This window comes from Natator depressus, chromosome 11, assembly GCF_965152275.1.
Source record: "Natator depressus isolate rNatDep1 chromosome 11, rNatDep2.hap1, whole genome shotgun sequence".
Taxonomy (NCBI): Eukaryota; Metazoa; Chordata; order Testudines; family Cheloniidae; genus Natator; species Natator depressus.
The window spans coordinates 60,524,598-60,540,837 of record NC_134244.1 but is presented as its reverse complement, the minus strand read 5'-3'; the positions used below and the strand labels follow the sequence as shown (position 1 = coordinate 60,540,837).

The 16,240-nt window shown below is 44.0% G+C and overlaps 1 protein-coding gene across 2 annotated transcripts in view; it reads left to right on the top strand.

Moving 5' to 3' along the window:
* RAPH1 (Ras association (RalGDS/AF-6) and pleckstrin homology domains 1) overlaps positions 1–16,240 on the top strand; it is a 536,692-nt gene that overhangs the window by 263,420 nt on the left and 257,032 nt on the right. The window contains exons 2-4 of one of the 2 annotated variants that reach the window (XM_074967964.1): positions 5,886–6,048; positions 6,488–6,529; positions 6,663–6,709. In XM_074967964.1, coding sequence (XP_074824065.1) covers positions 6,686–6,709 — 24 coding nt within the window. In that variant the 5' untranslated portion in view covers positions 5,886–6,048; positions 6,488–6,529; positions 6,663–6,685. The remainder of the gene's footprint in view (positions 1–5,885; positions 6,049–6,487; positions 6,530–6,662; positions 6,710–16,240) is intronic. The other variant, XM_074967968.1, reaches the window with a different exon arrangement.

The following is a 16,240-nucleotide window of genomic DNA, read 5'->3' as shown; positions in this document are numbered from 1 at the left end:
ATTACTATGGAAAAACATGTAACCTAAAGTCTAAATTTTGCACTTATTTACACCACTGTAAATCCTAAATAACTCCACAGATGTTGGGAGTTATTCCAGTTTTACAGTGGTGTAACTGAGGCCTGGTCTACACCTGAAGTTTAGGTCAGCCTAGCTATTGTCTGACGGCTGTGAAAAATTTCACACTCTGTGTGATACAATTAGGTCAACCCCACTGTAAACATGATGGAAGAATTCTTCCATCGACCTAGCTAGCACCTCTCTAGGGGGTGGATTTACTACAGGGATACAAAAACCCCTTCCATACTGTATTGTCTACACTACAGTGTCTTGGCTGCAGCTTTGCCTCCATAGCACTTGTACTGTATACATATGCTGAGAGATGGATTGGGCCCCTCGTCCTATGGATTTCAAGTTAAACTTTGACTTGGCTGAAAAATCAGTGAGCTCAGTGAGAATCAATAAAGGGATTAGACATTTTCTACACACATTCATTCCCTGCTTTCTTATTCTTTACCCCCAATTAAAAAAAACAATCCCACAATACATACAATTATTATTATTAATCATCTTTATTACAGTTGTGCCTAAGGGCCAATCAAAAATAGGGCCCCACTGTGCTACAAACACAGAACAGCAAACAGTCCCACCCCCAAGGCAGGGGGAAGGGATAGAACACACCAGCAGAGTGAACAATGGGTGGCAGCAAATAGCAGCTTATTCTATCATTTTGGGTGGCGGGGGGGGGGTGTGGTGTGGAGAGTTTCCTTACGAGGAAATCAGTTAAATGGAAAGAAAAGGGAAGGAAAGGGGGGGTGAGGGCCAGGGCAGGGGAGAAGAGGAGCAGGTGTGAAGTGAAGCAGAGGTGAAGTGACTTGGGGAGGGGGGCAGGGAGTAGAAGCACACAGCCAATCAGCGCAGGGCAGGGGACGTCCAGTCAAAACTGTGGAAAGTTCTCTGACTGGTCACAGCTCCCTGCTTTGGCTGCTTCTGCTCCTACCACCTGGACTCTCTGGCTGACTCCTCTCTGCAGCATCCCCCCGCAAGGCCACAAGAGGGTGGGGAGGGAAAGCACCACCTGGATACATCCTAGTGCTCCCAGAGAGTGGGTGGGTCTCCCCCTGAGCATCTCTGCATCCAAGGAGTACTGGGGAAAGAGGTGGAGGCCCCCCATCATGCCCCCGCTCCCTGCCATAATGCAGCAGTCCCTGCTTTGGTGGCTTCTGCTCCTATTGGCTGAAGTCAAAGCCATGCCAATTCTTCCCCGAGCTCATGTGCTTCTGTGTCATTTCCCCATCCCCTACCCTTCGTCTGTCCATCTTTTAGACTGGAAGCCCTTCAGAGCAGGGACTGTCACTTTCTGTGTCTGTCCAGTGCCTGGCACAATGGGGCCCCAATCCCCCTTGAGTCATTGGGTGCCACCATAATATGCATATTTACTGCTAATAATAATTTATTGGGTTAAAATTAGAATCTGCAGTTACGCTAATTCTAAGAGCTACATGGTATGCCTCCTGCTGAAGAACAAAAGGTGATCACTAGCTGAGGAGAGGGAATCATTTCATCCATGCTGGAGTCCTGCACAGTTAAGTGCATGGTGGAGGTTTTATGCCTCCCTTTGAAGCTTCCAGGAAACAGGAGACTACTCCACATGGACCATTGATCCGTGTGGCTACATCAACCCCGCTGGCTTTATGTGGAAAACCTCACTGTTGTGGGCCTCCACGACGGAGCCTGCAGAGGATAGTGATGGGAGGGCTGACTGAAACACTGGAATAACGTGTCTCCTCACGCATGATTGTTCCGTTAGGCACGGCTAGGCTTGTCCCACTCAGATCGGCAGTTGCTGAGAACATCCTTTATTATTTGTTCAGGGTGGAGCCCTTGCACTTAGAAAAGCCAAGAGAAATGGGGAAAACATACCATTGAGGCTAAAGTCCTCATAGACTCTGATGGCTGGCTGGGTATTGTAGCTTAAAAAGTAAATAGGGAGAAATTTGGGGATCATTTAGAGTGAGATCATAGGTCTGTTTTTATATATTGTCCATACATATGAATTATGTATAGGGCCACTCAGTTCACAGACATTCTAGCGACTATGCTCTGCCTCTTTCTGGCCAATTCCCTGTTGCTGTGGGGGGCACCACTGACTGAGAATAGGCAAACCCAGCTATTCCTGCAGCACGCCAAGAGAGCATCTGCAAGCTTGCAGTTCCTCCATGGGTTGCCTCAGAGGAGACCATGTCATTCTGCTGCTTTTCAGGGCTGTGAGCCTTACACAGTCGGGAGCAGGATTTTCCCCATATTCGGCAGCTGGCAAAGTATTGGTTTATGATGAATCAATAGCACTGTTCCCTCTTGACTTGAAGATACATTTGACTGTTGTATGGCACATATGTTTGGACCATTAAATCACCCCCTAGAATCCCTCTCCCCCCTAAATTACTGATGCTGCAAATGTGCTCTGGGCAACGGCTTTGATGAACTTTGCCCCTCTGCTAGAGGCAGTCTAGAATGCTGCTGCACTGGACGAATTCAGTGAGAGGGGATTTACTTGTGGTTTCCAGGGCTTGACATGAGGTGCATGGGTTACATAATGCTCCGCTCAGATTGCTCTTTTGGCTTTTCTTTGAGGCTGCCTAGTGTAGCAATGAAAATAAAGTAACAAAGTTAAAATAAGCTGTCGTGAGACTAAAGCAGTTAAGGCCAGATGTGTTTTAAGTGGTAAATAAGAGGCCCACCAAAAGGGAAGTAAAAATAGCACAGAGAGGCACTCAAAGATTTTTGTGTTTCCATCGCATCTGCTGCAATAACACAAGTGCATGTTCCGACCATACGTTTTCATTGCATGGGTTCTCAGTGCAGGAATAAAACTGATGCTAGTTTTGAAAGGGAGAGACAGCCTGATCCAAAGCCAATTAAATTCTTGTTTGTATGGTAGTAGTTCCTAGAGGCCCCTAGAGGCTGGGATCTTACTGTGCTAGGTGCTGTATAAACACAGAGTAAGAGACAGTCCCTACCCCAAAGACCTGACCATCTAAATAAATGAGACAGATGGGAAGAGAAACAGAGAGGTGAAGAGACTTGCCCAAGGTCACACAGAAGTTCAGTGGCAGAGCTAGGAATAAAACCCAAGTTTGCTGACTCTCAGTCCAGTGCCCTGTCCACTATAAGAACATAAGAGCGGCCACACTGGGTCAGACCAAAGGTCCATCTAGCCCAGTATCCTGTCTTCCAACAGTGGCCAATGCCAGTTGCCCCAGAGGGAATGAACACCATCCCTGCCCATCCTTGCTAATAGTCACTGGTGGACGTATCCTCCATGGATTTATGTAGCTCTTTTTTGAACCCTGTTAGAGTCTTGGCCTTCACAACATCCTCTGGCAGTGAGTTCCACAGACTGTGCGTTGTGTGAAGAAATACTTTCTTTTGTTTGTTTTAAACCTGCTGCCTATTCATTTCATTTGGTGACCCCTGGTTCTTGTGTTATGAGAAGGAGTAAATTTATTTACTTACTTTCTCCACACCAGTCATGATTTTATAGACCTCAATCATATCCCCCCTTAGTCATCTCTTTTCCAAGCTGAAAAGTCCCAGTCTTATTAATCTCTCCTCATATGGAAGCTGTTCCATACCCCTACTCCGATAAGTCTTTCCATTTACTTTAATGGGCTTTTGGATCAGGCCGGTAATGAGAAAACTACTCAGTGGTACAAGTTGCATAGGGCCAGGTACTAAGCTAGGTGAGAATAGTGACTGTGTGTACAGTAACAGAGGAGGTAGTGCTCATTCTCGACGATGGCATTGGGATCTTCTGGGTTTGTTGGTCAATATCCAGTGTATATATTTGCAAGAAATCGGTGATTTTGAAAATTTCACTCAATCATGGCATTCTTTTTGGTATGCAAATACTTCCAGGTTGAGTTCCCCAGGGCACAGACAGTGAGCATACACACAGGGACACACTCACTGTTCACCTGTGTGCATACACACACTGCACATGAGGACTAAAACAGGTTAATATATTCAGTTCTTCAGCTCCTAAGCCAGCCACGTCTCTTTCCCTGCCGTCCCTGCTCTTTTTCAGGAAGCATCTTCCCGATCCTTCCCCAACAGGTACTAGGGACAGCCAGTCTTGGCATGTTCCAGGCCCTGGGGCACAGACACATTCTGACTCAGACCTTTGAATTTCCATTGTCTGCACTTTACCACTCTCCCAGAACAGAAGACACCACAATGCCCGCTCACTTGCCCACTAACTTTTTCACTCCCACTGGAGCCCATGTGTGTAGTCTCATTTATAAATTAAGACATGCTGCCGGGGTGCCAACTCTTATGGCAACCCAGAGTTGTCTAATGAATGACAGAGAACCGTACGTCTGTGTAGCTGTGGATCAAGTGCAATGAATATTATCACAAGACCTACCCCCAGGAACACAAATGAATTCTGTTATGAATTATTCTGTGGGAGTCAAAGGGGAGATGATTTTCTTTGGCTTCCCTCCCCCTGCCCCCCACGGCCACTTGTGTTACCTGCTATAATTTGCATGTGTGTTAACATCCCATTGCTCCAAGCCTGGAACAGCTTTTCATGTCTCATCCTCCAAGGGCCCTCAAGAACCCACAAACAAGGCCTAGTCCATCGGTGCCTTCGTGACTGTCACAAAAGTACATTTAAAAGGGGGAAAAAAAACAATCTCTGCAATAATCCAGGTGGTAACGCTGTGCATGGGGCGAAATGAGGAGAACATAGAGCAGGAAGGCAGCACTGAAGTTCTGTAGGGGCCATCTCGGAAGACCATCCTCAAGCTGTGAGCTATGGCAAAGGAAGGGAAACAGCAGTAGTGTGCTGAGTGGGCTTGCCAGGATCAGGCCACAGATCTGTCCCTTTTCCTTGTGGCGCATAGCTCACCCCTGAGGAGCATTGAAGCAGTGTGATCTAGTAGATGGGGCACTGGACTAGGTCTTGAGCGGCCTGGATTTTATTCCCTCCCGTTGTCCTGCCCTGTGACCCTGGGTGAGTCACTTCCTCTCTCTTTCCCCTTCCACCCTTTGTCGGTCTTGTCTGTGTGTGCAACAAGCTCTTTGGGACAGGGATAGAGTCAGGCTCTTACTATGTATATGTATAGCACGGGGTGCTAAGCTGGGCTGAAGCACGTTCTAGGTGCTGCTCTTCTACAAATAATTATTAAAGAGTCCAGTCTGAACAGACTGCAATGGGCTCACTGATCTGAGGGGAAAGAGGAAGGATAACTTAAGAGATGTCACCCAAATCAGTGTTCACAGTGACCATGAGTCACGTAGGCAGCTCTTTGGGGCCCCTTTTCTTGCAGAGTCCCTGCTCCAATTCCAAGCCCCAGTCTCCCTCCAGAGAGTTAGGCCTGATGGTCCCGCCATACTTCCTTTCCCTCTCTCTTGTGCCTCACTATTTTTTGCAGTTGAGCTACTTGCAAGACAGATACTAACACTAGAAAGGAGTTGTTTGGTTTCTAGGAAGAACACGCAGCCAGTCCTGGAGCAATCTAACCATAAGGCTCTGATCTGACAATGTTACTGAGGATTTGAGAGCAGAGATATAGGCTCACGCCATGCAATCCAGATCCAGATCCAGACTGTTTGTGGCTGTTTGGCTCTGATATTTTGATTTGTGCTGATTGCTCGTTTGTGCCGATTGCTTGTGTTGTGTTGTGTTGTGTTGTGCTTGGTTGTGCTGATTGCTCATTGACCTAGATGAGCAACCCAACATTTACATGAAGGAGAAAAACGCTGTACAGAAACGGAAAAGGAGTATTTGTGGCACCTTAGAGACTAACAAATTTATTTGAGCATAAGCTTTCATGAGCTACAGCTCACTACAAGCCCTCCTTTTCTTTTTGTGGATACAGACTAACACGGCTGCTGCTCTACGGAAACGTCGCCCGCAGCCCTACAAAGACTTATGCACAGGTGTCGCTTTTCTCCTGGGAGTAAATCCATCAACTCCAATGGGATTCCTTCCATTCCGTGAAGTCACACATTTGTAGAAACCATTGCAGGAGCAGGTTCTTGGTGAGTATTGAACAAGAGTGTTATGTGCAGCCACCCAGGAAAAGGGGTGGTGATGGTGAGCTTTTAAAGAAAACTTCATTGTCTGGAAGGTGAAATCCAGATAATCGGCTTGGGTGAAAGGGATTATTGAGGCACTATGTTTGCTGGGTCTAAACCTGGGGATCAAGAGGACCACAAAAGTAATCCTTGTTTCATCATCAGGATGAATCATTTGATGGTTCTAAATGAACCACAGGAAATTCCTTCCCCTAAGCTGCAATAAAAAAGAAATTGACACCAGCATTTCCATTTTGCTAAGGATAAAAGGGAAACTATTGTTAATATGCCTCAAAACAGGGGTACAGAGAGTTCGGCAAATTGGGGAGGGGGGACAGGAGGAATCCTCTTTTAAAATACTGACACTATAAATTCACTGTTTTTCAATCTGGTACTTCTCGAGTCTCAAAAGTTGGTGGCAACCTAGCAGAAATAAACAGTAAAGGTAAGTCAAACGTCATGAATTTTGTGGCATTTGAGACCAAATGTACACATTGTGGCTAATGTTTGGAATCCAAGATGGTGAATTAACAAGGGTTTCTCTTCTCCCTCATATGCATACGCTAACCCTGTGGAAGGCAGCGAGAAGGCCCACAACTCCATGGGTGCGCGCACGTGCAAATACGTAAGTAAAGAACCTATCATCGGTGCTCAGAGTAGGCAAATGCTATTCCTGAGTTCTCCTAAATGTGACAGGTCCATGCTCCGAATTCTGAGATCCATATGTACCCATACTATTCAAATCTGGTTCTTGGACAGCAAATATTTTGGCTTCATTTAAGTCCAGGCCCGTAGTCCTAATTAATTTAAAATATGTTATAAAACTTAAACATATATGGAAAGGTACCTGAGACCTGAAAAGGTAAAAAGAGAATAATTTCCTAAATAGTAAACATTTTTTAAAAATCCTTCTTAAACTATTTATAGGAACCTTTGTTTCTTATCGTATTTATGCAGAAAGCAAATTGTAAGTGTGTGTACATATATAAAGACTCCCTCCCACACAAGAAATACATCTCTGAGGATTCATAACCATCAGTAAGGCCTTGTGCTGTAGTGCATTGACCCGTTGCTTCCATTCCCTGCTAAGTATGTGAATAACAGTCTGAACAGAATGTTTTTTCTATAAATTGATTGCACTGGAAATAGCTTTTCTTGCTGCAAATCCTCATAGATGAGCAGGAGTGAAGGGGGAGAAAGGTGAAGAAAAATCAAATTCCATGTTGTGGGAGCCAACACATTCTGGAGATTTACAAATGACCTTGACACTCTGCAGTTGTCCTAGGCACTGGATGTTGCTTAAGTCTCTCTCTCCCAGTAGGGTAAAGCTAGGGAAATCCAGGGACTAAATTCAGTGCCGTAGGTCAGCGAAGGGAAGGAAATTGTATGAATTAAACAAGACCATTTAGTCTTCACTGATCTTTGATACTGATACTTTCCTTTTGGAAACAGAACCTCTTTTTGCAGGTGACACCCACACATCCCCTTTCGTTACCGCCGATGACAATAGCAGCGATAAACCACTGGAGCTCATGCTGCTTCACTTAATCTTTATGTGTCATCGTCACCGAACGAAGCCACAACAATGGGAAAACAAAGCTGTTTGCTGCTGCTCGTTTCTAACTGACATTTCCCCACAGACCGTGTGTTTTGTGTAACCTAGGGACTCTTTGAACTTATTTTTGTGACTGCTCTGTCTGCGTCTTTCACAGTAGGTAGTTCAGAAGCACAGTTCTCTATTTATATTCTGTCCTCATTTTGCATCTCTGCCTTCATGACTTAAAGTCAGGCTACAGAATTACAACAGAAAGTGATTAATTAAAAAATCATTTTAAAAAGGAAGAGTCTGGTAAAAATGAAACCAAAAAAACCCATTTCATTCAGTAAGAAGAAAGGGCAGAAATAAACTTGCCTCCAAAAATATGGCATGTTTATTTTAAGTATGCATATGTGTGTTTGTAAGCAAAAATAACCCGTTCAGGAGATATCCATCTACATTTTTAGAGGTATTTAGGTGTCTGCCGCTGCAGATAGGTGTCCAGTGGGATTTTCAAAAGTGCCTACTCTCCTAACTGCTATTATAAACAACTAAAAGTTCGATGCCGAGGCGCTTCTGAAAATCCAGTGAGGCACCTATCTGCATCTTCAGATGTTTAAATACCGATAAAACTCCAGAGCTTCCCTTCCAAAGGCCTCGCTTTAATAGACAACACTCACTTGACCTGAAGCTCAGGATAACTGATTTGCCCAGCTGCTCGAGACCAGCTTTATAGTTCTTTGGCTGAAACCAAAAGAGGTGGAGCTAATCAGCTCCCTCCACCTCTTCAGGAGGTGTTTCCCACAGGGTTGGGGTTTTTAAACTTTTCTATACATCTTATTTTTGTTTGCTTGCTTGTTTTCGCTGTTAAAAGCAATTTGCGTCTTGGCCTCACCTCACCGGAAGGAAGGGGCTGGTGACACCTGCCACCCTGGGAAGACAAAGACAACAGGCAAACCAAAGAAAACAACACACAACCAAACTCAGTGCACCTTCCCCTGCCTCAGGGGGAAACTGCCATGCTACATTCCTACCACAGAGGGTGCTGAGGAGGGCTCTCATTTGAAATCAGCAGTAGTCCCAAGCCCACATAGGTGATCTAAGATGACTACCACCACCAAGTACAGTTGGTTTCTCATGGGTGTATAGGAGCCCCATAAGGGTAAAATGTACTCCTTGAGGTAAGAAGGTTTCTCTCTTTTTTTGTAGCATAGTGGCTGGAGAAAGAAAGAACAGCCTGCCTTATAGTGTGCACCTTACAGTTGATTTGTTCTTCTCTGTCCCCTGAAGGATTGTTATAAGGTTTCAGTTCCATGTTTTTTAAGATTAGGACACCTTTCTGCATTAACCCTTTACTAGCTCTCCCCTGCCCATTGGTCTCTCTCATCCCCACTGGTGGATTGCATAAAAACATAGGCTGGACTCAAACAACGTCAGCTAGAAAAAACTATTTCTCCCCTTCCTAGCTATCCAAATTAGTATCTTCATAATTTTTTTTTTTTTTGGCATTACTTCAGCATGCTGCTAATGAGGAAAGAGCAAATAGGGTAAACGCTCCCAAAGTCAACATTCTGCCCTGGACTTCAGCCCATGTCTCTGTCCACCGGGAGTGGATGAACTGCTCAAGTAAAGACAGAAACTTCCTCTCTGCAGCCAATTTTCATGTGTCTGGGGAAGGCTGAGAAGCCCAGGAGCAGTTCAGCTGAATTTCAACAACTTACCTTATCACTTTCATGAGCAAAAATTCAGCTCTGAGTCTGACCACTGGGGCTGGAGATTAATGTAGCCCAAAGGTTGTCATGGACAGCAAGCACCGTAGAAGCACTAGTTTATTTTGACTCACAACAGGGAGAGCTAATTTAATGGGGCGCTGGCAAGGCCTGTTGGGCTTAAATTTAGACCTCTTATCTTTCTTTTCCTTGGCAAGCTGGGCAGAGTACAGTGCCTCATCCCCTGCACTGAACCCTCCATTTTTGTTAGCCAGCAAATTAATGATATTCACAACAGCCCCATCAGAGAGAGGAATGGTTCAGTGTGTATTCATTCACCTAGCTGCTGGCTTCGTCAAAGATGGGTTAGCAAGCTGACAGAATGGGGATGTATCCCAGGTGCCGCTCTTGTTATGAAACGCTCATATCTCCTTCAGAATGGGGACTGTTATTAATATCTGAGCTGCATTTTCAGTTTATGCATCAAACCCGCTGTCTGAAAGCATCCTAGGCCTCCTGTCATATTCCAGACATCCCCTGCTTTATACGTGGGTAGGTTAGCGTATGTCTAATTAGATACAAAAATCACATAAAAAGAACTTTTATTCCGACGGTAAAGTTAGGGAAGTGCCAGATTTACAGCTGTCCCTGCAGTCTTCGCTCTGCCCCGTTGTGCACCCATCCTGTGCCATACACTGAGTGAGCAGGTGTCCTGTGGAAAAAAGAGCATGTGATCATGTAATTAAAGACTGTATCATAATCATATGCACAAGGGGGCAGGATGAAGGGTGCCCAGGCAACTGTAAACTTGGCATTTCCTAAATTTCCGTTCTTGACTCTGCGACTGTAAATGTTCTTTAAGGTATTTCTAATATTATTTCCTAGGGCTTTGCTATTTTAAAGGAAAAGTTCAAAGAACTTCTATTTGTTCTGCCTATAACGTTGAGCTCAATCTGTGAACTTCTACAAGCTGTTGTACTGTTGCCAGTTGTTTGTTTACCTCCTTGTTTTTGTATTATGGTATCATCCAGAGGCCGCATTGTGCAGGGGGCCGTACAAACGTAATGCCACTCCTACCCAGAAGCATATGCAATGTTGTCCTTGGTTATGAAATGTACGTGAAAAAGCAGATTGTGTAAGTGTTCCAACCTATGAGAATGTATCAGCCAGATCCAAAATAGGTTTTTTTAGAAACAAAAAGCCAAGTAGGAAAAAGCCACATGATGATATAATAACTAGAAAACCAGCTGTCTTTGAAAACTGTCAGCCACTTCAATGGTCAAATAAAACAAATAAGACTAACTTGATTCCTCACCCCTCCCCCAGTACTGAGCTATTAGTTGTAGGCTTATGAACTCTGGAAGGAGAGCTATGTTTCATCTTTAATTTTAAAAAATGTACGAAGAATTAGTGCCCAGATCTTGGAATGCATGTAAAAATATGAACGACACCATTAGGCTTTTTTATCCCTCTGATAATGGGTTTACATGAAATTGGCAGCCTCCTAATACCACATCAATCAAATTGGCCACATCAGACTATCCATGCACCCTTCAGGCTGGAATAACAGCACACCATAATGTGATGCTCTCGCACAAAGTTCCTAACTGTGAAAATCAATCCACTTGCATCCAGATAAGCAGTTTTCAGTGTTTCCTTCCCTTTGTAACTCCCAGACTCTAAACAAGGCTTGCACGTTGCTCTTCTGTATTGTTTTCCAAACTCATTTCTAGTCACTGGCAGAGAAGAATAATAGCCTACTAGTGTACTTCCTACCATAGTCTACTTTCTGGGTATAGTGAGTAACTAACAAAATCACACCTCTATCAGTGATTCATCTTGAATAAACTTTTTCCAGTAGCGCAGCAAAAAACCTTGCAAAAGTGGAAAGATTTGATCTTTAGCTTTGAAGTAGATTTGTGCGTGTTTCCTCATACTCCACTTTCTTACTGACATTTGTCAATAACAAACTTGCTACTCACAGGTCGGATAGCTCCAGCTGCAGGGGCTAATCTCTACAGACTTAACAATTTTGCAATGATCCAAAACCTATAGTATGTACGAACTGAAAGGTAAACAAATGAAAGGCAACAAGAGAAGCCATGCAGAGTGTGTGGCTGCCGAGGATCAGTAGTTTAGGGAGACTCAAAATCTGAAAGGATGCAGCGTAGCCGAGGGATGGGGTAGGGGAACCTGAATTTTTCAAACCTAAAACAAATGCATCTCAAACTTCTGCAAGGCTTCAGTCTTCAAACACTACCTGGAACCTAAAACTGGAGAGAACCATGGCACACAGCTATCTTTGCCACGAAACCAATGACATATCAGTGGCTTATACAGAAAAACATAAAACGGAACTTTCAGTTTGCTGGAAAAGGTTAGCAGGTTGGGTGGGCACTTGAACTACAGAGCTTTGCATAGCAATTAATGAAAGTAAAAGAGCCAGTACATTAAATAAATTAGGCAGAGACTAAATGATTTAGCCAACATGTGAAGATAGTGTTGACAGTCCTAGAAGAAACAACAGAAATTCTGGAGCATCTGTTAATGGTGAAGAATATCGGGATTCTTGGGATTCAAATGGTTAGAGAAGATCTGGACCTTTTGACTTGGCAATCTAGACAATCCCCATTCTGAAGGTTCAGGGTACCTATGGAGATACCACGAGTCATCTCATCACAGTAGTATAATAAAGAGAGAATCCTTAGAACAGCAAAAACCAAGAAAGATATTTCACTGATTTCTGATAGGGTTTCCATAGGTGAGTGGGTTGAGGGAGCAGGCAAGGAGCCTTCCTCCCATTCCCTATGTCCGCCTATGGGTAGAAATGACAATTTCAGCCCCTGTGTTCATTAACATTGAAATCCAAGTTCCAGAGGGGTGTTCTTGGGGGGGTAGGGGGGACTAGTGAAATTGCAGTCTAGCTCGCTGGCATATGTGATTGAATTTCAACCTCTCTGCCGGGCAGATGACGCTGTTCCCACTGGCCTGTTATCTAGTCCTGGGCAGCATAGCAGGGAGCATTCTCTTTTTGCCTCACACTTCAGCCAGCTGACTTGCTAAATGTAGGGCCAGTAGAAGCAATGGCTGCCCTGGCATGCTGCACACTGAGTTAAGCCAGCAAGTAGCTGGAATCCGTTAGGAGTACATATAAACCAGGGGATACTAGTCACTATTCACAAAGCCAGTCTGTGGGCTTAATGTGCCCACTTCTCCAGATACAATAACCCTTTAGTGCCCTGCACATCACCAGTGGTCGATAAAACTGGTATTTCAGCCACACAAAATGCATTGCCAACAGCCAGTAATTTATGGCCCCACAATACTTTACTGTTATGTTGATGTCCTTTTCAACACAGCATCAGGGCTCATGCACTTTCCTTCCCGGTCCTCCACACACATGTATACTTTTGTAGTGTCTTCATTAGTTGTGCCCCTTTTTTGGTCACCCACATGAATTAACGTTTGTTTGGAAACGGGCCCGTAGCGTTCCAGTGTGTAAATATTGAGGATGGGTTCACTTGTTTATCAAAGACTTACTGAATACATGAAGTACAAAGCACTGTGCATTAGAATACTACACGGCTACTGTCTGTACATGTAAGCTGAAATCCAATGAAGTGTTAGTGGAGAGAAAACAAATAATATTAACAATTGCATTAAAAAGTAACACTTGTCTTTTACTGTCAGGCCTTACAACGTATTCAAAATTTAATTTACAGCATCTATTTAACAGTTTTAAAAGAAGATTATAAAAGTACAGTAAAAACTCCAAGGCATGGGGACACAATGAAATATACACGCTTCTCGCATCTGGAAATGCATATGCAATTTTAAACCAGAAATTTTTGCCCCTGTGTATTTTTGTTTTCTGTACATATTTGTCTGCTATACTTGTGCCAGAGTAGAAGACGTTATTTTCACAGTATATTCTGATTGCAGCACTCTGTTAAATTACAGGATGAAATCCTTGGCAGTGGTTTGTGGCTCAGAAGGTCAGTAAGATGACGCAGTCGGTGATTATATGATGATATCCATAAAATTGCCATGGAGGACTCACGTATGAGTTCTGCTGCAGGGGAGTAAGGAATCCCCTTACTCCGCTGCACAGGCCACCCAAATTGCTAGGCCCTAGACAGTGGGGCAGGTAGCTGCCACTGGCCTGCCATTCCCCCCATCCATGCAGGGAATGGACAGGCTGCGAAGGCAGGGGGTGGGCAGCGCTTTGGCTCCACCCCTCCCAAGGCACCAGCCACTGCACTGGAGCTAGGTCAGAGAGACAAAGTAGGCTGTGGCAGCAAAAGGAGCGGCACCGCTCACTTCTCCCATGGCACAAGGAAGAAGCAGGGCCCAGACTGTGACGCTCAGCATCTCAGCAGAGTTCCTGCTTTGCGCCCGGGACAATGGAGTTACCTGCTTCCTGCCAGAGATACAACTCCAGCCCAGAAAGGGAAGAAGGAAAAGCCCCGTTAGGTCTTCCTGTGCACTCCCTTATTAACACAAGATTATTCCCTGGGGCATACTCAAGCACTTAACCCTGCACAGTTTTCAGTTAGATAGGATGGAATTAAGTCTGATCAGGAATCTTCTGTCAGAATGATTTTCTGACAGGAAATGCAATTTCTGCAAAAATATTTTTGGTAGGAAAATTTCAGTTTTCCTGAATTTCTGATTTTTTCCCTTCCCTTTGGAACCCAAATCAAAATATTGAGCTCAGGGTTGGTTCAACCTCAGTTGGAATATTTCCATTTATTAAACTGACCAGAAATGTTTCATTCTGAGTCAGTTCAAAATTAAACTGCATTTCCCTATTTTGCTGCATTGGCTTATGGGACTCAGAGTTTGCCTCCAGCCTCCACTCTGCCCCACCCCCCATGGATTGGACTCCCTGCCCTGACTATATTTCCCATGATGCAACATTGTCTCCTCTCTGACCAAGCTGAGTAGTCTGTCATGGGACTCACATTACTGCAGTTGTATCATGGGAAATGTAGTCCAGCCAGAGAGCCTGGTCCATAGTTGAGAACAAGGGCATCAGACTCCTGAACTGAATTCCCATGAGGCAATGTGGCTCTGTAAGAAAACGCAGTTTAATGTTGAACTGACTAAAACTATGCATTTCCAGTCAGGTCAACAAAATTAAATGAAACATTTTGAGTCAGGAATGTCAAAACATTGCATTTCTATTGAAAATGTTGACTTGGACTGTTTCACCATTTCTGAATCAAAATTTTTTGGAATTTCTGTTCTGTGAAAAAAATTGGTATTTCAAATTTTTGTCCTTCTTCTTCATATGGCTGATGTGTAGCTATAGAGCAACAACTATAATTTTACATTTAGGTGGTTGTCTGGTAATTGCATCAAGAGTGGCAGAGTATATTGCTGTGATGCCTCCTCTGTATTTGTGAATCAGGCATTGAATTGTTTTATGTTCCATGGACTGTTCTGGGTGACCTCAGTTGCACACTGGAGAGTTTTTAATGTTCCATTAGTGTATCAAGTATCCGCATCTGCCATGGTTTGTGCAGAGGTGGTTTAGGGTTGCCTGTAAGCTTTGTGGAAGATCGAAGCCAGGGATCTTTTTGTTCTGGTTCAAGACGAAAACAAATGTAGAATTATCAGAATTTTCACACGGACAGAAATTCTGTCTTTTGCTCAGCTCTAGAAGGAATGGAGAGAACCAGTAAAGGAACCTCTTCTTCTAAGCTTGGGAGTAGCTTTTGTGTTGAGCTGACCCTACTGCAGTTTTGGAGTCATTATTAAAGGCAACATGCCACATGAAAACCACGGAACGAGTTTTATTCTAGCCCTTGTTTTACTCCTCCATGGAACATGCCTAGAGAAAAGTCTATATAAGAACAGTAAGCCCCAGTTAGAGCCTGATCCTTCAAGGTACTGAACAGCTCCTGCAAAGTGCTGAGGTTTCAGTTCCTCTTGACTGCAGTGGGAGTTGAGGGAGTTCATAGGGTGTTTAGGAGCAAATTTTCAAATGATCTGATCACTCAGCATTGTGGCCAGATTTTAAAAAAAGCTCAGCTGCTATGTAGGCATCAGACTACATGGACAGATTTTCAGGAGATGTTGTGTGCACACTGGGTTCTCAGCTCAGCTAAAAATCGGTCCCCGATTGTGTGTGCTGAGCACTCAAAAATCTGGCCCGCTTTTGAAAATCAGCCCTCGTAAGCTCTAATGAGGATTTTCTCACCTGCTTCTCCTATGACTTTGGCCAAGTCCTGGTGTTTCCTTGTTGTAGGCCAACATAATGCAAAAGGGTTCTCTTCATGATGACTGCAGATCTTTCTTCGTCCCTTGTTGTTCCAGACCTGCCTTGCAGGTTGATTGCCTTCTCACTGTATGAAATTGTTTCATAGGGGGTCCTCTCCCCTTACAAATATTACACAGTTACCAATTTAAGAACTTAAGAATCACACATTTAATGTATAGTGGATTTCAAGTGTGCTGGATCTGTCATTATAGCCCACCTGTGGAATAATCTAATGGTCCACATGGCTCGCAGCTGACTTTTCCCTTCAGCTGAAACCCTCCCCTATTCTTTTAAGCATATGTTTGGAACTTGAAACTGAGCTCTCCTCTTTGAAGTGAGAGGGGACCAATTTTTGCATCAACAGTTTGCTTGGTACCATATTTAATGGTAACCAACTAGGGCTGTGATTCAGAGATTTATAATTCTTCAAGTCAAACATACTTCTAAGTAGAAATTAACGTTCAATATAAGGCAAAAGTGATTGGGAAAGCTCAATAGTTGCAACAGTGAACAATATACCCTGCACTGGATCCAGTGTTATCTTTCCCCCTTACCCACCATCAAGCGTGAACATGAATTGTAGCTAGTTTTCAGCCATCAGCGAAAACAACCTGCTTTTACCCAGCATCAATTAAAGTTTGACCA